Below are 24,083 nucleotides of genomic sequence, written 5' to 3' on the forward strand. Positions count from 1 at the left end.
AAATAGTGAAAACTTTATGCTGATCAAGAAATTTGTTATTTGATTTTGCTGTACCTTCGATTTCAAGCTCCTTGAATTGAGGTTGATGCGTTTCGGTTTTAAGTTCCTTCAATTGAGTTGATTATTTGCCCACTTTCTTCGTTCTACGCGTTGGAAATTTTGACTTTAATATACTAAAATTAACCCCTAGAAAACCCTAAAAAATCCTGTAAAATTCTAAAAAATACAGGAAAACCCTAGAAAACTCTAGAAAATCCTAAAAAAAACCGAAGTATCCTAACAAACCCTAAAAAACCCGAGAAAATCTAAGAAAAACCCGAAAAACTCTAGAAAATCCTAAAAAATTCTACAAAATCCTAGAAAATCCTAGAAAACCCTACAAAACCCTAGAAAACCCTTGATAACCCTAGAAAAATTTAGAAAATTTCCAGAAAACCCTAGAAAAATCCTAGAAAACAATAGAAAAATCTTAGAAAACCCTAGAAATATCTAGAAAATCCTAGAAAAATCCTAAAAAACCCTAAAAACCATAAAAAAATACCCTAAAAAACTAAAAACCCTCGAAAATCGTAGAAAACCCTAGAAAAACCTAGACAATCCTAGAAAACCTTAGAAACCCTAGAAAACCCTAGAAAAATCCTAAAAAACTCTAGAAAATCCTAGATAACCCTAGAAAAACCTAAAAATCCTAGAAAATCCTAGAAGATCCTAGAAAACCCAAGAAAATCCTAGAAAACTCTAGATAATACTAGAAAAATCCTAGAAAAACCCTAGAAAATCCTAAAAAACCTTAGAAAACCCTAGAAAATCCTAGATATCCTTAGAAAACCCTAAAAAAACCTAAAAAACTCTAGAAATCCCTAGAATAACCCAAAAAAATCCTTAAAAAATCCTAGAAAACCCTAAAAACTCCTAGAAAAACTTTACAAAACCCTAAAGACCCTAAGAATCCTAAAAACCCTAAAAACCCTAAAAAAATCCATAAAAATTCTAGAAACCCCTAGAAAAATCCTAAAAACCATAAAAAATCTTAAAAACCCTAGAAAATCCTAGAAAAAACCTAGAAAACCCTAGGTAACCCTAGAAAACCAAAGAAAACCCTAGAAAGACCCCTAGAAAATCCTAGATAACCTTAGAAAATTCTAGAAAACCTTAGATAACCCTAGAAAACCCTATAAAAATCCTAGAAAATCCTAAAAAATCCTAGAAAACCCAGATAACCCTGAAAAATTCTAAAAAACCCTAGAAAATTCTAGGTAACCCTAGAAAACCCTATAAAAATCCTAGAAAATCCTAAAAAATCCTAGAAAACCCAGATAACCCTGAAAAATTCTAAAAAACCCTAGAAAATTCTAGGTAACCCTAGAAAACCCTAAAAAAAATTAGAAAACCCTAAAAACCCCTAAAAACCCTAGAAAAACCTAGATCACCCTAGAAAACCTTAAAAAATCCTAAAAATCCTAGAAAACCCTAAAAACCCCTAAAATTCCTAGAAAATCTTAGAAAAACCCTAGAAAATTCTAGAAAATCCTAGAAAAACACTAGAAAAACCTAGAAAACAATAGAAAGCCCTAGAAAAATCTAGAAAATCCTAAAAAAATCTTAAAAAACCCTAAAAACCCCTAAAAACCCTAGAAAATTCTAGAAAATCCTAGAAAAACACTAGAAAAACCTAGAAAACAATAGAAAGCCCTAGAAAAATCTAGAAAATCCTAAAAAAATCTTAAAAAACCCTAAAAACGATAAAAATGCTAGAAAACCCTAAATACGCTAGAAAAGCTAAGAAAAACCTATAAAACCCTAGAAAAAACCTAAGAAAACCCTAAAAAGCCCTAGAAAATCTTAGATAACCCTAGAAAATCCTAGATAACCCTAGAAAACCCTAAAAAACTCTGGAAAACCTTGGATAACCCTAGAAAACCCTAGAAAAATGAACAAGATATAGCAATAGTTTCAATTAGAACATATGCTTTATACCATATATAGCTTCCATGTTATTTTCCTTATAAACACCAAGAGATGATCCATGGACAGAGAAGCGTCTCGCCAGGTTTCGGCAGCCTAAAGGTCTTGGGTGTCATCCCAACAGACAAGTGCTGACTACTCACCTGCAAAAGGTAACAACGCCAAATCTATCACAGCTATTTAAAAAATAGCCTCAACAATGAATACTAGAGTTCATAAAGTCATCTATAAAAAACAGAAGGTAAAAAATAAAAGGAGAAAATACAGACATTGGGAGTCTAAAGACCTTCTTGACTTGTGAGAGTTTGAGCTTCACATGGCTCCTCAAAAACCTATGTAACAAATATTCGATCAATTCATATTATCACAATACATTGCAATTACTAATTAGTTGTTATTTGCAAGCAGATTAAGTTAGTCATAATAGATTTAGCAACGTATGCAAAGAAACAAGTAATAGAGGTAAGTTCTCTTCCATCTGTACATGAAACGATCCTAAATGAATAAAAAATCCTAGAAAATCCTAGAAGATCCTAGAAAACCCAAGAAAATCCTAGAAAACTCTAGATAATACTAGAAAAATCCTAGAAAAACCCTATATAACCCTAGAAAATCCTAAAAAACCTTAGAAAACCCTAGATAACCTTAGAAAACCCTAGAAAAAACCTAGAAAACTCTAGAAAACCCTAGAATAACCCTAAAAAAGCCTAAAAAAATCCTAGAAAACCCTAAAAACTCCTAGAAAAACTTTACAAAACCCTAAAGACCCTAAGAATCCTAAAAACCCTAAAAACCCTAAAAAATCCATAAAAATTCTAGAAACCCCTAGAAAAATCCTAAAAACCATAAAAAATCTTAAAAACCCTAGAAAATTCTAGAAAAAACCTAGAAAACCCTAGGTAACCCTAGAAAACCAAAGAAAACCCTAGAAAGACCCCTAGAAAATCCTAGATAACCTTAGAAAATTCTAGAAAACCTTAGATAACCCTAGAAAACCCTATAAAAATCCTAGAAAATCCTAAAAAATCCTAGAAAACCCAGATAACCCTGAAAAATTCTAAAAAACCCTAGAAAATTCTAGGTAACCCTAGAAAACCCTAAAAAAATTTAGAAAACCCTAAAAACCCCTAAAAACCCTAGAAAATCCTAGATCACCCTAGAAAACCTTAAAAAATCCTAAAAATCCTAGAAAACCCTAAAAACCCCTAAAATTCCTAGAAAACCCTAGAAAATCTTAGAAAAACTCTAGAAAATTCTAGAAAATCCTAGAAAAACACTAGAAAAACCTAGAAAACAATAGAAAGCCCTAGAAAAATCTAGAAAATCCTAAAAAAATCTTAAAAAATCCTAAAAACGATAAAAATGCTAGAAAACCCTAAATACGCTAGAAAACCTAAGAAAAACCTATAAAACCCTAGAAAAAACCTAAGAAAACCCTAAAAAGCCCTAGAAAATCTTAGATATCCCTAGAAAATCCTAGATAACCCTAGAAAACCCTAAAAAACTCTGGAAAACCTTGGATAACCCTAGAAAACCCTAGAAAAATGAACAAGATATAGCAATAGTTTCAATTAGAACATATGCTTTATACCATATATAGCTTCCATGTTATTTTCCTTGTAAACACCAAGAGATGATCCATAGACAGAGAAGCGTCTCGCCAGGTTTCGGCAGCCTAAAGGTCTTGGGTGTCATCCCAACAGACAAGTGCTGACTACTCACCTGCAAAAGGTAACAACGCCAAATCTATCACAGCTGTTTAAAAAATAGCCTCAACAATGAATACTAGAGTTCATAAAGTCATCCATAAAAAACAGAAGGTAAAAAATAAAAGGAGAAAATACAGACATTGGGAGTCTAAAGACCTTCTTGACTTGTGAGAGTCTGAGCTTCACATGGCTCCTCAAAAACCTATGTAACAAATATTCGATCAATTCATATTATCACAATACATTGCAATTACTAATTAGTTGTTATTTGCAAGCAGATTAAGTTAGTCATAATAGATTTAGCAACGTATGCAAAGAAACAAGTAATAGAGGTAAGTTCTCTTCCATCTGTACATGAAACGATCCTAAATGAATAACAACATTTCTCATTCAAATCAATTCATGGATGCTTCAGCATATGATGGAAATGAGAATGGAAGTGTTATATTAATGCTGCTCCTACACAGCTACCCCAATTTTATGTCGCATCAAGTCTTGCGTAAGTGACCCAAACAAGCCAGCTAAGGATGTTACAAAATACAATTAATCAAAGTGCACAGAGAAGATAGAGAACATACAAAGTCCTTAAAATGATCACCAAGAAATCATGTTCTCCCTGTCAACAAAGAAGTAAACTAACAAGTATAAACTATAATCTATGCCAAAATGTATAAGAACTATAATATCTATAGTAAAATCGTTTAAAATTGAAGGAAGTCAAACAATTTAAGGGGCATAGAACAATAGTATGTTTCGTATCACACATTTTCATTTTTTTTAATTCAATTTAAGAAACTTTAATTCAGATATGAAATGAGTTAAATCGAAAGAGAAAACAAAACACTACCAGTATTGCTAGAGTTTTCAAAACCACCAAACTGAGGAATCGAAGAAGAATATTTCGAAGTAAAAGCTATCGAAAGCCTCTGGAACAGAGAAGCGTGCAAATTTCTTCCTACACCACCACAGGTCGTGGACACTCTGCTCCCTCTCTCTTTTCACTTCACATCGAATTTCCCGTTCACTTCATCTTTCACAATTGAGAGATTTGGTAAGGTTTCTTCGAAGACCTGTAGCATTGGCTTCCAGAGCTGTTCCTCACTGAAACACATTCGAACCAAACGAAGTTCCATCAACAATCGCTCGATGTCAACATCACGACACACCCTAATTGCACTGATTTGACGCTCCACTGCCACAAACACACAGATAGAGTTTTAATGAAAATAAATAGTGAAAACTTTATGCTGATCAAGAAATTTGTTATTTGATTTTGCTGTACCTTCGATTTCAAGCTCCTTGAATTAAGGTTGCTGCGTTTCGGTTTTAAGTGCCTTCAATTGAGTTGATTGTTTGACCATTTTCTTCGCTCTACGCCTTGGAAATTTTTCCTTTAATATACTAAAATTAAACCTAGAAAACCCAAAAAAATCCTGAAAAATCCTAAAAAATTCAGGAAAACCCTAGATAACCCTACAAAACTCTAGAAAATCTTAAAAAAACTGAAATATCCTAACAAACCCTAAAAAACCCGAGAAAATCTAAGAAAAACCCTAAAAATTCTAGAAAACCCTAGATAATCCTAAAAAATTCTACAAAATCCTAGAAAAATCCTACAAAACCCTACAAAATCCTAGAAAACCCTAGATAACCCTAGAAAACTTTAGAAAACCCTAGAAAACCCTAGAAAAACCCTAGAAAGCAATAGAAAAATCCTAGAAAACCCTAAAAATATCTAGAAAACCCTAGAAAAATCCTAAAAAATCCTAAAAACCATAAAAAAAACCCTAAAAAAACTAAAAACCCTAGAAAATCGTAGAAAACCCTAGAAAAACCAAGACAATCCTAGAAAACCTTAGAAACCCTAAAAAACCCTAGAAAAATCCTAAAAAACTCTAAAAAACCCTAGATAACCCTAGAAAAACCTAAAAATCCTAGAAAATCCTAGAAGATCCTAGAAAACCCAAGAAAATCCCAGAAAACCCTAGATAACACTAAAAAAATTCTAGAAAAACCCTAGATAACCCTAGAAAATCCTAAAAAACCTTAGAAAACCCTAGATAACCTTAGAAAAAACCTAGAAAACTCTAGAAAACCCTAAAATAACCCTAAAAATCCTAGAAAAATCCTAGAAAACCCTAAAAACTCCTAGAAAAACTCTACAAAACCCTAAAAACCTTAAGAATCCTAAAGACCCTAAAAAATCCATGAAAATTCTAGAAATCCCTAGAAAAACCCTAAAAACCCTAAAAACCATAAAAAATCTTAAAAACCCTAGAAAATCCTAGATAACCTTAGAAAATTCTAGAAAACCTTAGATAACCCTAGAAAACCCTATAAAAATCGTAGAAAACCCTAAAAAATCATAGAAAACCTAGATAACTCTGAAAAATCCTAAAAAACCCTAGAAAATTCTAGGTAACCCTAGAAAACCTTAAAAAAATTTAGAAAACCCTAAAAACCCCTAAAAATCCTAGAAAACCTTAGATCACCCTAGAAAACCCTAAAAACCCCTAAAATTCCTAGAAAACCCTAGAAAATCTTAGAAAAAAAACCTAGAAAATCCTAGAAAAATACTAGAAAAACCTAGAAAATAATAGAAAGCCATGGAAAAATCTAGAAAATCCTAGAAAAATCTTAAAAAACCTTAAAAATCATAAAAATTCTAGAAAATCCTAAATACACTAGAAAACCGAAGAAAAACTTATAAAACCCTAGAAAAAACCTAAGAAAACCCTAAAAAGGCCTATAAAACCTTAGATAACCCTAGAAAATCATAAATAACCCTAAAAAACCCAAAAAACTCTAGAAATCCTTGAATAACCCTAGAAAAAACCTATAAAACCCTAGATAACCTATAAAAACCTATAAAAGCCTATAAAACCCTAGAAAAAACCTAATAAAACCCTAAAAAGACCTATAAAACCTTAGATAACCCTAGAAAATCCTAGATAACCCTAGAAAACCCTAAAAAACTGTGGAAATCCTTGAATAACCCTAGAAAACCCTAGAAAAATGAACAAGATATAGCAATAGTTTCAATTAGAACATTTGCTTTATACCATATATAGCTTCCATGTTATTTTCCTTATAAACACCAAGAGGTGATCCATAGACAGAGAAGCATCTCGCCAGGTTTCGGCAGCCTAAGGGTCTTGGGTGTCATCCCAACAGACAAGCGCTGACTACTCACCTGCAAAAGGTAACAAAGCCAAATCAATCACAGCTGTTTCAAAAATAGCCTCAGCAATGAATACTAGAGTTCATAAAGTCATCCATAAAAAACAGATGGTAAAAAATAAAAGGAGAAAATACAGACATTAGGAGTCTGAAGACCTTCTTGACTTGTGAGAGTCTGAGCTTCACATGGCTCCTCAAAAACCTATGTAACAAATATTCAATCAATTCATATTATCACAATACATTGTAATCACTAATTAGTTGTTATTTGCAACCTGATTAAGTTAGTCATAATAGATTTAGCAGCGTATGCAAAGAAACTAGTAATAGAGGTAAGTTCTCTTCCATCTGTACATGAAACGATCCTAAATGAATAGCAACATTTCTCATTCAAATCAATTCATGGATGCTTCAGCACATGATGGAAATAAGAATGGAAGTGCTATATTAATGCTGCTCCTACACAGCTACCCCAATTTTATGTCGCATCAAGTCCTGCATAAGTGACCTAAACAAGCCAACTAAGGATGTTACAAAATACAATTAATCAAAGTGCACAGAGAAGATAGAGAACATAAAAAGTCCTTAAAATGAAGATTCTCATCACCAAAAAATCATGTTCTCCCTATCAACAAAGAAGTAAACTAACAGGTATAAATTACAATCTATGCCAAAATGTATAAGAACTATAATATCTATAGTAAAATCGTTCAAAATTGAAGGAAGTCAAACATTTTAAGGGGCATAGAACAATAGTATGTTTCGTAACACACATTTCCATTTTTTTTTAATTCAATTTAAGAAACTTTAATTCAGATATGAAATGAGTTAAATCGAAAGAGAAAACAAAACACTACCAGTATTGCTAGAGTATTCAAAACCACCAAACTGAGGAATCGAAGAAGGATATTCCGAAGGAAAAGCAATCGAAAGCCTCTGGAATAGAGTAGCGTGCAAATCTCTTCCTACACCACCACAGGTCGTGGACACTCTGCTCCCTCTCTCTTTCCATTTCACATCAAATTCCTCATTTCCCTTCATCTTTCACAATTGAGAGATTAGTTAAGGTTTCTTTAAAGACCTGCAGTATTGGCTTCCAGAGCTGTTCCTCACTGAAACACGATCGAACCAAACGAAGTTCCATCAACAATTGCTCGATGTCAACATCACGAACCACTCTAATTGCACTGATTTGACGCTCCACTACCACAAACACACAGGTAGAGTTTTAATGAAAATAAATAGTGAAAACTTTATGCTGATCAAGAAATTTGTTATTTGATTTTGCTGTACCTTCGATTTCAAGCTCTTTGAATTGAGGTTGCTGCATTTCGGTTTTAAGTTCCTTCAATTAAGTTGATTGTTTGACCATTTTCTTTGCTCTACGCCTTGAAAATTTTGCCTTTAATATACTAAAATTAACCCTAAAAAACTCTAGAAAAATCCTAGAAAATAATAGAAAAACCCTAGAAAAACCTAAGAAAATCCTAGAAAAACCTTAAAAAACCCTAAAAAGCATAAAAAAAATTTTAAAAAACGCTAAAACCCTAGAACACCCTTGAAACCCCTAGAAAATCCTAGAAAACCCTAAAATCACTAAAGAACCCTAGAAAACCCTAAAAACCATAAAAAAAACCCTATAACGCCCTAAAACCCCTAGAAAATCCTAGAAAACCCTAAAAAATCCTAGAAAATCCTAGAAAAACCATAGAAAACCTTAGAAAAACCATAAAAAATCCTAAAAAATCCTAGATAACCCTAGAAAACAATAGAAAAATTTAGAAAACCCTAGAAAACTTTAGATAACCTTAGAAAACTCTAGAAAAGTTCTAAAAAACCGTAGAAAATCCAAAAAACTCTAGAAAAACTCTAAAAAAAATCCTAAAACCCATAAAAAGTCCTAGAAGATTTTGGAAAATCCTAAAAAATCTTAAAAAAATTGCTAAAAACCCCTAGAAAACAATAGAAAAACCATAGAAAAATCTGAAAAACCCTAAAAAAAATCTAAAAAACACTAAAAATCATAAAAAACTCATAGAAAATCCTAAAAAAAACCTAGAAAAACCTAAAAAATCATAGAAAAGCTTAGAAAAATCTTAAAAAACTTTAAAATTTTAGAAAATCCTAGAAAATCCTAAGTTATATATGATATCTTACGTTCTTTTTGTCACCTAGAACTTGCTGCTGTTGCCGCTCCCAAATTGCCATGTGAAATTACAGAGAAGACTGTGGAAGAGGTACGTGATGCATTCCTATTCTTTTCCATATTCCCTATTTTGTGTGCATTTGGCTTAGAAAATTGAATTAATTGATAAATTAAGAAAAGAACTGCATTTTTATTGAGTGTTAAACACGACTTACTGGAATATATTGAAAAGAATTGGAATATTGCATAAATGATATAAATTATATGTTCAAATAATTGTGTAAAGCCTTTATTTAACTGATATCGATTCCAGTGATGATAGAGGTCGGGTATTTCCAACAGAGTTGTTTATAGAATTCTGAACTAGATATTTCTTTCTTTTGCCCTGACCATTTTGGGATCCTGTAATCTTCTGTAGATTATCAAAGAGTGGAATACTGAGTTGCAAGAGCGTACTGGAAAATTTAGGAAACAGGCTAATGCTATAGCTGAGTGGGATCGCAGAATTTTGCAGAATCGTGATGTTCTATTGAGGCTTGAGGTTTCTCTCTCTGCTAATAATCTTTTTCTACTTTTTTTTTTCTATAGTACGCTCTATGAAACAGCTTACATTTACCAATTATTTCTCTATAGCTTATATAAAATGTTTTTAATTTAGATCGAGGTGGCAAAAGTAGTTGAGACACAGTCAAACATGGAGCGGCAATTGGAGTTAATTGAGACTCATCAACAGGAGGTATTTTGAGAAGTTCTTTTCCCCATTTCTAAACAGTTTTTGGCGAGCTGCATTTAATGTGTGTTTGGCCTACTATTTATTTTAGTTGTTGTGATGTGCTGTTCATACAAGATTTTGCATGTGATTTTTTCTAGTTCTTTTATCTTCAGCAACTAGGATCTTTGTTTTTTCTTTTTGGTAAATTTCTCTAACATTGGGGCTCGAAACTAGCTTCTCTTCTGTTTGAAGTTAATTTTACTTAAGCATCTTTGCATTTTTATCGTATGAAGGAATTAGTTGTTTGCTTGTCTTTTTGTCATCAAGCTCATGGAGGATGGATCGACACAATCTACAAAGCTGATACTAATTATATAAAAATATATTACTTCCTGTTGTATATTTGCATATTGGGAATTAACATACTAGTAAGAAGCTATAAATTTCATAGTTTTTACAAACTCAACAAGCAGGCAACATTTATTGATTTCAATCAGATCGTTGACATAAAGTGAATTAAACCTAGGTAGCTTGATTATTGAAGCAATTAGAATTTAGAAATAGAAAAGATTGAAATTGATAGACTCAAAATCGGAACATTTAATTTTCATTATGCTAGAAGAGTTTAGTCACTTCATCTAACTTTTATCTGGTTATCCAAATTGTTTTCTCTACATCTGAAGAGTAAGTTACTATGCTTATATAAAAATATTTTCATATTGATTTTATCATTTAACAGTTTCATCACCCAAAAAGATAAAAAAGGAATTGAAATGAGTTGTGTTCTGAATGAATTCTTTTGTTGTCATTCCTGTATTTAGGTTGACAAGGCTTTACAAAGCATGGAGGAAGATGAAGCTGCTTCTACAAGAGATGCAATGTTAGTTAATCCTAGTTTGTTTGGTGATTAAGTAGTATCTGGGTCCAGTGAAGGCTATTATTAGTAATTTTTTTTGTAATATGAATTGTAATTTTGACACCAGTACCTCTCATTCTGTCATTTCTTTGATTTATTTTTCCAATACATTGATTTGCAGGTATGAGCAGTCTGAACTGATAGAAAGGGAACTAGAGCAGATGACAGAACAGATCAAATTCATGATCCAATCTCTTAACTCAAACCAGGTAAAGGTTGTCAGTTTCAGTTGATTTGTTATTGCACACAGAACTTAAAAGCGATGCTTACTTTATTGTGACATTCAGGGTGGAGAGCTTGATGCACTTGATGGAATGACTCCATTAGATGCAGTAGTTCGAATCCTAAACAATCAACTAACCTCTCTGATGTGGATAGATGAAAAGGTCAGTATTTTCCACCATGCCATTGTTTGGTGGAACTTTTTGTTGCTTCTACTTGTTAGGTATGCTTAGTATTATTATTGGGTGTGTTCGTTTGGGAGTGAAGTCAAGCTAACACCCTTAAAATAGGTTGGATACTATACGCACCTGAACTTAGTTAAAAGCTTAGGTATTAGTTAAGATCATTCATGCTCTTTAATCTGACGGGATTGAAGTTCGATGTGCATATAAGTATTGTCTTCCCAGTATTTGGAATTTATAATAAATTTTCTCCGAAAAACAAAACAAACAAAGATCTGTAAACATGATTCCTCGACTCAAATATTCTCTAATTGTGGTTATGGTGTGTTTTTTTCGGAAGAGAAGGTGGATTCCTTGAAAACCTAATTTGCGCCTGTTTCTTCTGTCCTGTGTTTTTGCCTTATAACTGAATACAAGTGCTGTGATTTTGATCAATCCTTCTCGGGCTGAAGAATTTTCATCCCGCATTCAGAAGCTTGCTAACCAAGGTTCTGCTTCAGATCGTGAACTGACGGGTCCAAGAATCTGGATGTCCTGATATGTCGATCTTGTAAGGACCTGTTCAAAATTTAGATGAAATTCCAGCAGATAAACACACGGATTTGTGAGAGGAGGTTATTGTGCCTTTTGTGTGAGATTTGAGATGAATTGTTTGAGTGATTGTTACCATTAAATTTTCTGCTGGCCTAAATATTATTTTTTTTACATATACTGTTTTTAAAAGAATAGAAAAAAAAATATAAATACATTTAATATCTAAATAGGTAATGAACAAAATAATTAAAAGAATGAGAGACAAGCTTTTTCTTTTGAAAAGCTTATGTTCTTTCCTCAACATTTGTTATCATAGTATTCTTGACTATACATGAGGAAAACTCAAGAAAATCTTACATAATGTGGTCAAAAGAGATTTACGTATAAACAACTTCATTTGTAGACATATGATAGGACTCAACAACATCGATTGATCCATGTAACTAACTCTACCTAATGAGATAAAGTTGCTTTGTTGTAATATTTTTCGTTCGGCCATCCAAATAAAGGCTTTTAGTTCATTCAAATAAACTAAATATCATTTAATGTTAGAATCATTAGTGGTTTAGTCTCCAGTTTATTTTAAAGCTTTTAATTCAAGAAGTATCTAAAGTCTAAACTGAATATATTTTTGTTAGTTGTTTCAATTATCTTCAAAATCTAGCGATCTGCAAATACGAGTCTGTATCTTGCAGAATGCATTTTCTGGTTGATTGACACAGCAACTTACTCAATATTTGTATTATAAAATCAAATACAATGAGAAAGCTAATACATACACTCTCAAATGTCTCGGTGCGCAGACTAGTGTCTTATGTACAAGAAATAGGTGTGACATGAATGAGGCAAAAGATTGATGTACGATATGTCGAGATTATCCAAACAAATCGAAACAACCACCAATGGAACAGAGGATTGCAATGCAGAGACGACCTGAGTTTCTCGTGCAGCACTGCCGGATCTACGTGTTGCGTCTTCGGAGAATGAAAGAAATCATTTATCAGTGACTGGAAGTTTTCTATCAATTCCCAGACTTTTCCTTTTATGAGCTGTAGTATCCAGCTTAACAGATACATGGCGAGCTCATTTTCTTCAGAATTCTGAGGTGTCTTGTTCTCATCTAGATGAAAGAATACAACGTGGAATGAGTCAGTTGGTTAGAGGTTGAAGCAATCTAGGATTTCAATATTTCATGAAACAGACATTGGCATTTGGCAATATTGGTGTCGTTCGTTCAACATAGCTTCTTTGTGACAGTTTTCACTTAGCCACCACTAGTAATTATTATTGTTATTATTATTCAAAATACTCAAATGCCATGCCAATGACTCACTAGTCAAGTGGCAAAGTCAACTAGAAAAGAAGGTGTGCATGGATAAACATCCAGTGGGAAAACAAACTGTTTTGATGCGTGGCTCCCTAAGTTATGAGTAAACACTCTTTTTTTTTTTTGGTTTCCCACGGTATCCCCCAACCCGACAGGTCAAGGATTAATCCGTCGCGGTACTGAGTTCCATTTAAGGGTTTGCCGCTGGCCAATGGGTTGCTGCATGCACAAATGAGTAAACACTCTTTATAGGTTATATCAAGAGGCCAGAAGGATTGGTTTCCGCTATGTTGGTAAACCCACCAAAGGTAATATAAAGAAAAATGTCAAAAGTAAAAAAGAAAGAGAAGTATTTGGAAGTCAGCAACTTTTAGTATTTTTGACTATCATTTGACAAGCACAAATACTAAATTATCTTTGACAAATAAATTTTACTAATTTATGCAAAACTTTTATAAATATGGGTATAAATTATTGCCTTTCAAGTACTGGCAAAAAATAATAATATTTGCTATCCATCCAGCATTGCTAAAAAAGAAATACTCAACTGTACTTGCTAGCCGCTGCATCTTAGTGATTTAATTTTGTTTAGCTTCTTCATTTTATAAAATAAGAGGGGGTCTTGGAGCAACTACGAGTTCTCTCCGTGTGATTTTGAGGTCAAATTCAAACTGTGAAATCAGTCCCTAATCCGTTTATCAGTTAAAAATTTAAAATACATTATACACTTTCCTGGAATTTGCATAAAGCGGAATATTTGTGCACAGGGTTGAGTTTCATTTTATAAAATAAATATGCATATAAGTAGAAATAAAGACCTGAATCAGGCATCTCTAGGAGCTTTTGATGCTGCACATGGCTCATGACAGCATCCCAAATAGCTTTATCAGATGACAGCGACACCACTAATCTCTACTAGGAAATTGTAGTCCCATACAAAGTTAACGAACAAATCTAACAGAGGTCATAAAAATTTTAATAATAAATGCATAAATAATAACAAATTTTGAAGAAAATAATCGCAAATAGCGTTAATTATAATGAGATGATCTGTATATAAATGAAAAAATTCCAAGATGTGGAAAAGTAAGAACCCATAAAAGTATGTCTTTAAAATAACAAATTTATCACCCATAAAACAAGATAATTATTATAGAAACTAATTTCATAAAATTGACAATTTAAAAAAATAATTTTACAGAACGCAAAGGAATGAAGCCATATTCATTTTATTTATTTATTTTCAATATCTATTACTTATTGTATATTGATCAAGCTGTTTTTTTTTTTGTCGTACATGATGATTTTGTAAAACTGAATTACACCGGGTAGAAAATTACCCAATTGCCTAAAAATCTAAAATTATTCTCATTTTCATAATCATATCCATGTTGGATTATGGTTATATACGTAGTTACCACTATGTAAATTTGTACTGTTTCACTTTGAGAAGCATAAAAAAACTTTCAAATGTTGTAAAACTTCAAAATGGAACCTTAATTGATGGATCAGTTTGCAGCAACTGGATTGCATCATATAATCGTTTATATCCCTCAGACATAAATATCCTCGAATCAGAAGAGCTTGTGATTTGTCGATTTGAGCTCGAGGATGATACCGCTTCTATAAAACTGACAAATCAATTTGAAAAGGATACTTGAGATTTTAATCGTTATGGTAGTTTGCGCAAGTCAGTAATACACTAATTCTAGAAAAATTGAAACCACATGAAGAAGTACAGTCTAAGTCTTTTGACCGGGAAATACACAAAATAGTCCAGGTAGGAAATAGACTAAATAAATTGGAATTTTTGTTTATTTCCAAACAAATTCATCCCTCCTTAGCTAGATCTTATCATAAGACATACTACTCCTTCAAGACTACAAAAAAACACGGAATTAGTTTTCAAGAATTTTTAGAGAATAAAAACTTGTTAAGTAGCAAAGTGTACCATATGATATTCTGACCGATTTGGTATTTCATTTGTTGTTTAAGATTAAAACGGGAACCAATTTAATGACTAAAATCTTCAAATTTAAATCCCCAGAACACTGGAAAATTAGTAAATTATCCATCAACATGTCTGACCATACTCGAAACCTAAGCCATGGTAATTTCCCCACAAATATTTCCAAAAATAAGCAATATCCAGAACTAACAAGTTCAAATTATGTAAAAGCAGCTCAAGTAACAAAAGAAACTCCCAGAATGCAAACATTAGGTAAGAATAAGAAATTGAGAACTATGTAGAACTCACTTTAGAAGAGCTGATATGGGATCCTCAACTTCCCGTTGAGATGGAACCGTTTCAAAGACGTGATCATAGAGACTACTGTTGGCTTTTTTGGCAACTTCTTTCGGATCCACCGGCATAAGCTCTCTACTAGGTTCATTGCTGTGAGAGATAGAAGTAGATAAAGCAGTGTTTGCGTTTGGAGGCTTGAGATTATTAGGAGAAGAAAATGAAGATGAAGTTGGCGGCGGAGGAGAAAGCTTTTCCAGATTTGAGCTTAACGACGCTGAGGCATGGTTCCACCACCCATCACAGACTGAATTTCCAGATTCAAGGTTGTTGAGGTGAGCAATGATTGTCGCTGCTTACTCTCTTTTCTTATCTATGGATGCTACGTTGTGATCGGGTTGGTGTCATTTGACAAGTATAAATTTTTAAGAATTTATTTATTATTTTATTCTATTATTTATAACATATAATTCTATAAATTCTAATGTAATATTTTATAATACTCAAAATAAATTAAACTAAAATCATGTATTAAAAATGCTCTTTTAATAACCATCAAAAGATGTATTTTGAGTAATTCTCCACATTCAAGGAATTTTACATCAAAGTTCATCCAAGTGATTTAAGTTACACGTTTTTTTCCGTTTTCTTCCCCCTTGCATTTCTTCTTCTTCGCAAATTCACGTTATTCTTCTTCTTCTTCACTCCGGATGCTATGTCTTCTTCTTCTTCTCCTCTTTTTTCTTTATTATTTTTCAATTTCGTTACCGTCGTCACCAACAACACTTCCTCCTCCTCCTCCTCCTCCTCCTCCTATTGGAATTTCGTCTTCTTCTTCCTTTTTATCTTTCTCATCCATCATCATCATCATTATCATCGTTATCGTCATTGTCTTCTTCTAATACGTATCGTCGTTATCGTTATCATCGAATTTGAATTTATATAATGGACAATTATCGGTTCATTTAGTATTATACAATGGTTTTGTTTTGATAATATTTTCGGTTCATTCGAGATGAAGGTGTTTCTGAATTCGAATTTATATAATGGACCATTTTCGGTTCATTTGGTATTATACAATGGTTTTGTTTTGATAATATTTTCGGTTCATTCGATCACCATAGAGAATCAAAATCAATAAAAATGTTAGCAAAATGTTGGTGTTGTTGGTGATGACGATAATGATGATGGAGGAGGAAGAAGAAAATGAAGGAAAAGATCAAAAAAATTCAAATAAAAAAAAAACAGGAAGAGAATGAGGAAGAGGAAATGGATGCGGTTGTATGATGGTGGTGATAATGACAATGATGAAAAAAAAAGATGAAAAAAGAGGAAGAAGAGGAGGAGAAGGAAGACCGTCATACTTTTTATATGATAAAATACTCTAAATATCATAATCAAACATTTTTTTGGGACAAATTATCCTTTTTAGACAAACTATTTATATATTTTTAACACATCAAATTATACATTAATCAATCAACACATAATTAAAGTTTGAATGGAAATAAATACACAAATATTTTTTAAATTTTATGTCACAAGTGAATATAAATGATGCCATAAATTAATTATCACAGATAATATCATATATTTATGTAGACAACAAAAATTATGAACAACGTAAACAATTTACTACCTACTAAACATAAAAATAATATCCAATATAATTACTCCACCGAATTTTTAATTTTACTTTTTCATTTTACCTTCTTTCTTAACCTGAATCCTGTTTTCACCTACCCCTAATGTCAACTATGTTTTTTCACCGCATCACCTCATCGCCGCCTTCCCTATTGCTGAAAACGAAGCTTTCTAATGCCACCCTCGCCTGCCGTTGCTAACCCACTAAGAGAATTGCAGTTTCGCCGTTGCTCGGACGCCACACCACTGCCGCTGTGTCATCGCCGCGCAGTCGCGTCTTCTCCCCATTCTTCGCGCACTGCTACTCTGCCCATTTCAAAGCCTAGGAAGTGATGTTGCATCGTCGCCGAGCCAGAGGCTTTGTTCCGCCGCTGCTCCAACGCTGCACCTCTGGCCTTTCTTCCACGCCGCTGCGTCATGTCTTCGGCACTTCCGTCGCGTGCCGGGTTGCTTCGTTCACCTAAATGGTATGACCTAAATAAATATTCATATCTTAGTGAAAAGAACCATCCGCATATATAGTAAAATGAACATCCGTCTTAGTTGATAAGAAACAACTAACAAGTTGGACCAAAATACCACCCGTGCACCATGCTTAAATGGCGTAACTCAAACCCAACTTGAATTCAAGCAAAATTAAACTAAATCTAATCCAAACCACATAACAAAAGAAACCTGCGAAGCATGTACATGTAGAATCAAGCAAATCAAGTAAAATACCAATGGTATACCTAAATAAATATTCACTTTAGAATGAAAAGAACCATTCACATACATAATAAAATGAACATACGACTTGGTTGATAAGAAACAAATAACTAAACAATAGCTGCGGGGGACATTGAAGTCGCGATACAGCGGTGGCAGTGGCATAGGATTGCGAGAGAGCGGTTGCGGCGGCTACACGTGTAAAGCAATACAATAGTACTTGCAGCCGAATGCGCACCTCGCGACGGCTCTCCTTCTGGCAGCGGCGGAGATCTGTGTAGACGGATCGACGGCGCGCTGTGAATGCCTAGTAGGTAGGTCTGAACGACAACCAATTAGAAGAAATAGGAGGATGGTGCGAAGAGACGGAATGTGACGTTATTTAAAAAAAAATTCAAACAAGAGCATACATTTTGCTTTTGACTTTGACCCAAAACCAAAACCGAATCTCAAAACAAAAAACCCCTTCGGTGGATCGTCGAGATCCTCACTTTGTTCATTCTTCTCAATGGGACTCCATCCCTTTGCCTTCGCCGCCACGAAGAGAACTCGTAGTTGCTCCAAGACCCCCTCTTATTTTATAAAATGAAGAAGCTAAACAAAATTAAATCACTAAGATGCAGCGGCTAGCAATTGCAGTTGAGTATTTCTTTTTTAGCAATGCTATATGGATAGCAAATATTATCATTTTTTGCCAGTACTTGAAAGGCGTCCCCATATTTATAAAAGTTTTGCATACAAAAAGCATATAATTTATATCTATATTTATTAGAGTTTTACACACATGAATCAATAGTTTGTCCCCACATTTTTTAGAGTTTTAAACACATGAACTAGTAAAATTTATTTGTTAAAGACAATTTAGTATTTGTGCTTGTCAAATGATAGTCAAAAATACTAAAAGTTGCTGACTTCCAAATACTTCTCTTTCTTTTTTACTTTTGACATTTTTCTTTATATTACCTTTGCTGGGTTTACCAACATAGCGGAAACCAATCCTTCTGGCCTCTTGATATAACCTATAAAGAGTGTTTACTCATAACTTAGGGAGCCACGCATCAAAACAGTTTGTTTCCCCACTGGATGTTTATCCATGCACACCTTCTTTTCTAGTTGACTTTGCCACTTGACTAGTGAGTCATTGGCATGGCATTTGAGTATTTTGAATAATAATAACAATAATAATTACTAGTGGTGGCTAAGTGAAAACTGTCACAAAGAAGCTATGTTGAACGAACGACACCAATATTGCCAAATGCCAATGTCTGTTTCATGAAATATTGAAATCCTAGATTGCTTCAGCCTCTAACCAACTGACTCATTCCACGTTGTATTCTTTCATCTAGATGAGAACAAGACGCCTCAGAATTCTGAAGAAAATGAGCTCGCCATGTATCTGTTAAGCTGGATACTACAGCTCATAAAAGGAAAAGTCTGGGAACTGATAGAAAACTTCCAGTCACTGATAAATGATTTCTTTCATTCTCCGAAGTAGCAACACGTAGATCCGGCAGTGCTGCACGAGAAACTCAGGTCGTCTCTGCATTGTAATCCTCTGTTTCATTGGTGGTTGTTTCGATTTGTTTGGATAATCTCGACATCTCGTACATCAATCTTTTGCCTCATTCATGTCACACCTATTTCTTGTACATAAGACACTAGTCTGCGCACCGAGACATTTGAGAGTGTATGTATTAGCTTTCTCATTGTATTTGATTTTATAATACAAATATTAAGTTGCTGTGTCAATCAACCAGAAAATGCATTCTGCAAGATACAGACTCGTATTTGCAGATCGCTAGATTTTGAAGATAATTGAAACAACTAACAAAAATATATTCAGTTTAGATACTTCTTGAATTAAAAACTTTAAAATAAACTGGAGACTAAACCACTAATGATTCTAACATTAAATGATATTTAGTTTATTTGAATGAACTAAAAGCCTTTATTTGGATGTTCGAACGAAAAATATTACAACAAAGCAACTTTATCTCATTAGGTTGAGTTAGTTACATGGATCAATCGATGTTGTTGAGTCCTATCATATGTCTACAAATGAAGTTGTTTATACGTAAATCTCTTTTGACCACATTATGTAAGATTTTCTTGAGTTTTCCTCATGTATAGTCAAGAATACTATGATAACAAATGTTGAGGAAAGAACATAAGCTTTTCAAAAGAAAAAGCTTGTCTCTCATTCTTTTAATTATTTTGTTCATTACCTATTTAGATATTAAATGTACTTATATTTTTTTTCTATTAAAAACAGTATATGTAAAAAAATAATATTTAGGCCAACAGAAAATTTAATGGTAACAATCACTCAAACAATACATCTCAAATCTCACACAAAAGGCACAATAACCTCCTCTCACAAATCCGTGTGTTTATCTGCTGGAATTTCATCTAAATTTTGAACAGGTCCTTACAAGATCGACATATCAGGACATCCAGATTCTTGGACCCGTCAGTTCACGATCTGAAGCAGAACCTTGGTTAGCAAGCTTCTGAATGCGGGATGAAAATTCTTCAGCCCGAGAAGGATTGATCAAAATCACAGCACTTGTATTCAGTTATAAGGCAAAAACACAGGACAGAAGAAACAGGCGCAAATTAGGTTTTCAAGGAATCCACCTTCTCTTCCGAAAAAAACACACCATAACCACAATTAGAGAATATTTGAGTCGAGGAATCATGTTTACAGATCTTTGTTTGTTTTGTTTTTCGGAGAAAATTTATTATAAATTCCAAATACTGGGAAGACAATACTTATATGCACATCGAACTTCAATCCCGTCGGATTAAAGAGCATGAATGATCTTAACTAATACCTAAGCTTTTAACTAAGTTCAGGTGCGTATAGTATCCAACCTATTATAAGGGTGTTAGCTTGACTTCACTCCCAAATGAACACACCCAATAATAAGCATACCTAACAAGTAGAAGCAACAAAAAGTTCCACCAAACAATGGCATGGTGGAAAATACTGACCTTTTCATCTATCCACATCAGAGAGGTTAGTTGATTGTTTAGAATTCGAACTACTGCATCTAATGGAGTCATTCCATCAAGTGCATCAAGCTCTCCACCCTGAATGTCACAATAAAGTAAGCATCGCTTTTAAGTTCTGTGTGTAATAACAAATCAACTGAAACTGACAACCTTTACCTGGTTTGAGTTAAGAGATTGGATGATGAATTTGATCTGTTCTGTCATCTGCTCTAGTTCCCTTTCTATCAGTTCAGACTGCTCATACCTGCAAATCAATGTATTGGAAAAATAAATCAAAGAAATGACAGAATGAGAGGTACTGGTGTCAAAATTACAATTCATATTACAACAAAAATTACTAATAGCCTTCACTGGACCCAGATACTACTTAATCACCAAACAAACTAGGATTAACTAACATTCTCTTGTAGAAGCAGCTTCATCTTCCTCCATGCTTTGTAAAGCCTTGTCAACCTAAATACAGGAATGACAACAAAAGAATTCATTCAGAACACAACTCATTTCAATTCCTTTTTTATCTTTTTGGGCGATGAAACTGTTAAATGATAAAATCAATATGAAAATATTTTTATATAAGCATAGTAACTTACTCTTCAGATGTAGAGAAAACAATTTGGATAACCAGATAAAAGTTAGATGAAGTGACTAAACTCTTCTAGCATAATGAAAATTAAATGTTCCGATTTTGAGTCTATCAATTTCAATCTTTTCTATTTCTAAATTCTAATTGCTTCAATAATCAAGCTACCTAGGTTTAATTCACTTTATGTCAACGATCTGATTGAAATCAATAAATGTTGCCTGCTTGTTGAGTTTGTAAAAACCATGAAATTTATAGCTTCTTACTAGTATGTTAATTCCCAATATGCAAATATACAACAGGAAGTAATATATTTTTATATAATTAGTATCAGCTTTGTAGATTGTGTCGATCCATCCTCCATGAGCTTGATGACAAAAAGACAAGCAAACAACTAATTCCTTCATACGATAAAAATGCAAAGATGCTTAAGTAAAATTAACTTCAAACAGAAGAGAAGCTAGTTTCGAGCCCCAATGTTAGAGAAATTTACCAAAAAAAAAAAAAAAAACAAAGATCCTAGTTGCTGAAGATAAAAGAACTAGAAAAAATCACATGCAAAATCTTGTATGAACAGCACATCACAACAACTAAAATAAATAGTAGGCCAAACACACATTAAATGCAGCTCGCCAAAAACTGTTTAGAAATGGGGAAAAGAACTTCTCAAAATACCTCCTGTTGATGAGTCTCAATTAACTCCAATTGCCGCTCCATGTTTGACTGTGTCTCAACTACTTTTGCCGCTTCGATCTAAATTAAAAACATTTTATATAAGCCATAGAGAAATAATTGGTAAATGTAAGCTGTTTCATGTAGCGTACAATAGAAAAAAAAAAGTAGAAAAAGAAAAAGATTATCAGCAGAGAGAGAAACCTCAAGCCTCAATAGAACATCACGATTCTTCAAAATTCTACGATCCCGCTCAGCTATAGCATTAGCCTGTTTCCTAAATTTTCCAGTACGCTCTTGCAACTCAGTATTCCACTCTTTGATAATCTACAGAAGATTACAGGATCCCAAAATGGTCAGGGCAAAAGAAAGAAATATCTAGTTCAGAATTCTATAAACAACTCTGTTGGAAATACCCGACCTCTATCATCACTGGAATCGATATCAGTTAAATAAGGGCTTTACACAATGATTTGAACATATAATTTATATCATTTATGCAATATTCCAATTCTTTTCGATATATTCCAGGAAGTCGTGTTTAACACTCAATAAAAATGCAAATTTTTTCTTAATTTATCAATTAATTCAATTTTCTAAGCCAAATGCACATAAAATAGGGAATATGGAAAAGAATAGGAATGCATCACGTATCTCTTCCACAGTCTTCTCTCTGTAATTTCACATGGCAATTTGGTTTCAGCAACAGCAGCAATTGAAGTGCTGACAATTGAAGAAGTTTTAGGTGACAAAAAGAACATAAGATATCAGATGCAACTTATGATTTTTTAGAATTTTGTAGAATTTTTTAGGGTTGTCTAGGGTTTTCTAGGATTTTTTTAAGTTTTTTTTTAGGGCTTTTTAGGAATTTTTTATAATTTTTAGTGTTTTTTAGATCTTTTTAGGGTTTTCCAGATTTTTCTATAGTTTTTCTATTGTTTTCTAGGTTTTTTTAGGAATTTTTCTAAGATTTTCTAGGGTTTTCCAAAATCTTCTAGGACTTTTTATGGTTTTTTAGGATTTTTTTAGAGTTTTTCTAGAATTTCTAGGATTTTCTACGGTTTTTTAGAACTTTTCCAAAGTTTTCTAGGGTTATCTAAAATTTTTTAGGATTTTCAATGATTTTTTTATGGTTTTTAGGGTTTTCTAGAGTTCTTTAGTGATTTTAGGATTTTCTAGTGTTTTCTAGGGGTTTCAAAGGTGTTCTAGGGTTTTAGGGTTTTCTAAAGTTTTTTTTATGGTTTTTAGGATTTTTTAAGGTATTTCTAGGGTTTTTTTTTTGTTTTCTAGGGTTTTTCTATTATTTTCTAGGATTTTTATAGGGCTTTCTAGGGTTAATTTTAGTATATTAAAGGCAAAATTTCCAAGGCGTAGAGCGAAAAAAATGGTCAAACAATCAACTTAATTGAAGGAACTTAAAACCGAAACGCAGCAACCTCAATTCAAAGAGCTTGAAATCGAAGGTACAACGAAATCAAATAACAAATTTCTTGATCAGCATAAAGTTTTCACTATTTATTTTCATTAAAACTCTACCTGTGTGTTTGTGGCAGTGGAGCATCAAATCAGTGCAATTAGGGTAGTTCGTGATGTTGACATCGAGCGATTGTTGATGGAACTTCGTTTGGTTCGATCGTGTTTCAGTGAGGAACAGCTCTGGAAGCCAATGCTGCAGGTCTTCGAAGAAACCTTACCGAATCTCTCAATTGTAAAAGAAGAAGGGAATGGGAAATTCGATGTGAAGTAGAAAGAGAGAGGGAGCAGAATGTCCACGACCTGTGGTGGTGTAGGAAGAGATTTGCACGCTTCTCTATTCCAAAGGCTTTCGATTGCTTTTCCTTCGAAATGTCCTTCTTCGGTTCCTCAGTTTGGTGGTTTTGAATACTCTAGCAATACTGGTAGTGTTTTGTTTTCTCTTTCGATTTAACTCATTTCATATCTGAATTAAAGTTTCTTAAATTGAATTAAAAAAATGGAAATGTGTGTTACGAAACATACTATTGTTCTATGCCCCTTAAATTGTTTGACTTCCTTCAATTTTGAACGATTTTACTATAGATATTATAGTTCTTATACATTTGGCATAGATTGTAGTTTATACCTGTTAGTTTACTTCTTTGTTGACAGAGAGAACATGATTTCTTGGTGATGAGAATCTTCATTTTAAGGACTTTGTATGTTCTCTATCTTCTCTGTGCACTTTGATTAATTGTATTTTGTAACATCCTTAGCTGGCTTGTTTGGGTCACTTACGTAGGACTTGATGCGACATAAAATTGGGATAGCTGTGTAAGAGCAGCATTAATATAGCACTTCCATTCTCATTTCC

General features: G+C 33.2%; 3 protein-coding genes and 2 long non-coding RNA genes across 11 annotated transcripts; 2 read left to right on the top strand and 3 right to left on the bottom strand.

Moving 5' to 3' along the window:
* Positions 6,636-8,003, bottom strand: LOC110268638. Its single transcript, XR_002356910.1, has 3 exons — positions 7,712-8,003; positions 6,994-7,056; positions 6,636-6,867 (listed from the first exon to the last, which is right to left on the bottom strand). It is a non-coding gene; the product is annotated as an uncharacterized LOC110268638 (long non-coding RNA).
* Positions 8,086-11,919, top strand: LOC107626636 (nuclear pore complex protein NUP62-like). Its single transcript, XM_021116788.1, has 8 exons — positions 8,086-8,098; positions 8,994-9,091; positions 9,419-9,541; positions 9,659-9,736; positions 10,534-10,592; positions 10,750-10,837; positions 10,916-11,014; positions 11,505-11,919. The coding sequence occupies exons 1-8, from the start codon at positions 8,086-8,088 to the stop codon at positions 11,568-11,570; spliced, it is 624 nt and encodes a 207-aa protein (XP_020972447.1). The 3' UTR covers positions 11,571-11,919.
* On the bottom strand, positions 12,280-15,543 carry LOC107623274. Of its 3 annotated transcripts, none has more exons than XM_016325474.2 (4): positions 15,151-15,543; positions 14,389-14,524; positions 13,712-13,805; positions 12,280-12,686 (listed from the first exon to the last, which is right to left on the bottom strand). In XM_016325474.2, the coding sequence occupies exons 1-4, from the start codon at positions 15,264-15,266 to the stop codon at positions 12,379-12,381; spliced, it is 654 nt and encodes a 217-aa protein (XP_016180960.1). In that variant the 5' UTR covers positions 15,267-15,543; the 3' UTR covers positions 12,280-12,378. The 3 variants fall into 3 exon arrangements, with proteins under 3 accessions (XP_016180960.1, XP_020970852.1, XP_020970851.1); XM_021115193.1 differs by lacking the exon at positions 12,280-12,686 and adding an exon at positions 13,331-13,564; XM_021115192.1 differs by lacking the exon at positions 12,280-12,686 and adding an exon at positions 13,331-13,579.
* Positions 18,396-22,502, bottom strand: LOC107623281 (nuclear pore complex protein NUP62-like). Of its 5 annotated transcripts, none has more exons than XM_016325497.2 (7): positions 22,176-22,502; positions 21,959-22,081; positions 21,758-21,835; positions 20,901-20,955; positions 20,659-20,746; positions 20,482-20,580; positions 18,396-19,150 (listed from the first exon to the last, which is right to left on the bottom strand). In XM_016325497.2, exons 1-5 carry the CDS (start codon positions 22,182-22,184, stop codon positions 20,727-20,729), a joined length of 285 nt encoding a protein of 94 aa, XP_016180983.1. In that variant the 5' UTR covers positions 22,185-22,502; the 3' UTR covers positions 18,396-19,150; positions 20,482-20,580; positions 20,659-20,726. The 5 variants fall into 5 exon arrangements, with proteins under 5 accessions (XP_016180983.1, XP_016180990.1, XP_016180978.1 ...); XM_016325504.2 differs by lacking the exon at positions 18,396-19,150 and adding an exon at positions 19,590-19,969; XM_016325492.2 differs by lacking the exon at positions 18,396-19,150 and adding an exon at positions 19,590-20,017.
* Positions 23,087-23,756, top strand: LOC110268639. Its single transcript, XR_002356911.1, has 2 exons — positions 23,087-23,217; positions 23,308-23,756. It is a non-coding gene; the product is annotated as an uncharacterized LOC110268639 (long non-coding RNA).

This window comes from Arachis ipaensis, chromosome B02 (genome assembly GCF_000816755.2).
Source record: "Arachis ipaensis cultivar K30076 chromosome B02, Araip1.1, whole genome shotgun sequence".
NCBI classification, from domain to species: Eukaryota; Viridiplantae; Streptophyta; class Magnoliopsida; order Fabales; family Fabaceae; genus Arachis; species Arachis ipaensis.

Bases quoted from the DNA above. Each gene is read 5' to 3' on its own strand.
- LOC107626636 (XM_021116788.1), top strand. The intron at 9,737-10,533 runs GTATTTTGAGAA...TCCTGTATTTAG, and splicing joins TTGAGACTCATCAACAGGAG to GTTGACAAGGCTTTACAAAG. The intron at 10,838-10,915 runs GTAAAGGTTGTC...TGTGACATTCAG, and splicing joins AATCTCTTAACTCAAACCAG to GGTGGAGAGCTTGATGCACT.
- LOC107623274 (XM_016325474.2), bottom strand. From the start codon at position 15,266: ATGCCGGTGGATCCGAAAGAAGTTGCCAAAAAAGCCAACAGTAGTCTC. The intron at 14,525-15,150 runs GTGAGTTCTACA...TTGATTTGTCAG, and splicing joins CCCATATCAGCTCTTCTAAA to TTTTATAGAAGCGGTATCAT. The intron at 13,806-14,388 runs GTTCCATTTTGA...ATTTCCTAGTAG, and splicing joins AAACTGATCCATCAATTAAG to AGATTAGTGGTGTCGCTGTC.
- LOC107623281 (XM_016325497.2), bottom strand. The intron at 20,956-21,757 runs GTATTTTGAGAA...TCCTGTATTTAG, and splicing joins TTGAGACTCATCAACAGGAG to GTTGACAAGGCTTTACAAAG. The intron at 20,747-20,900 runs GTTAGTTAATCC...ATTGATTTGCAG, and splicing joins AGCTGCTTCTACAAGAGAAT to GTATGAGCAGTCTGAACTGA.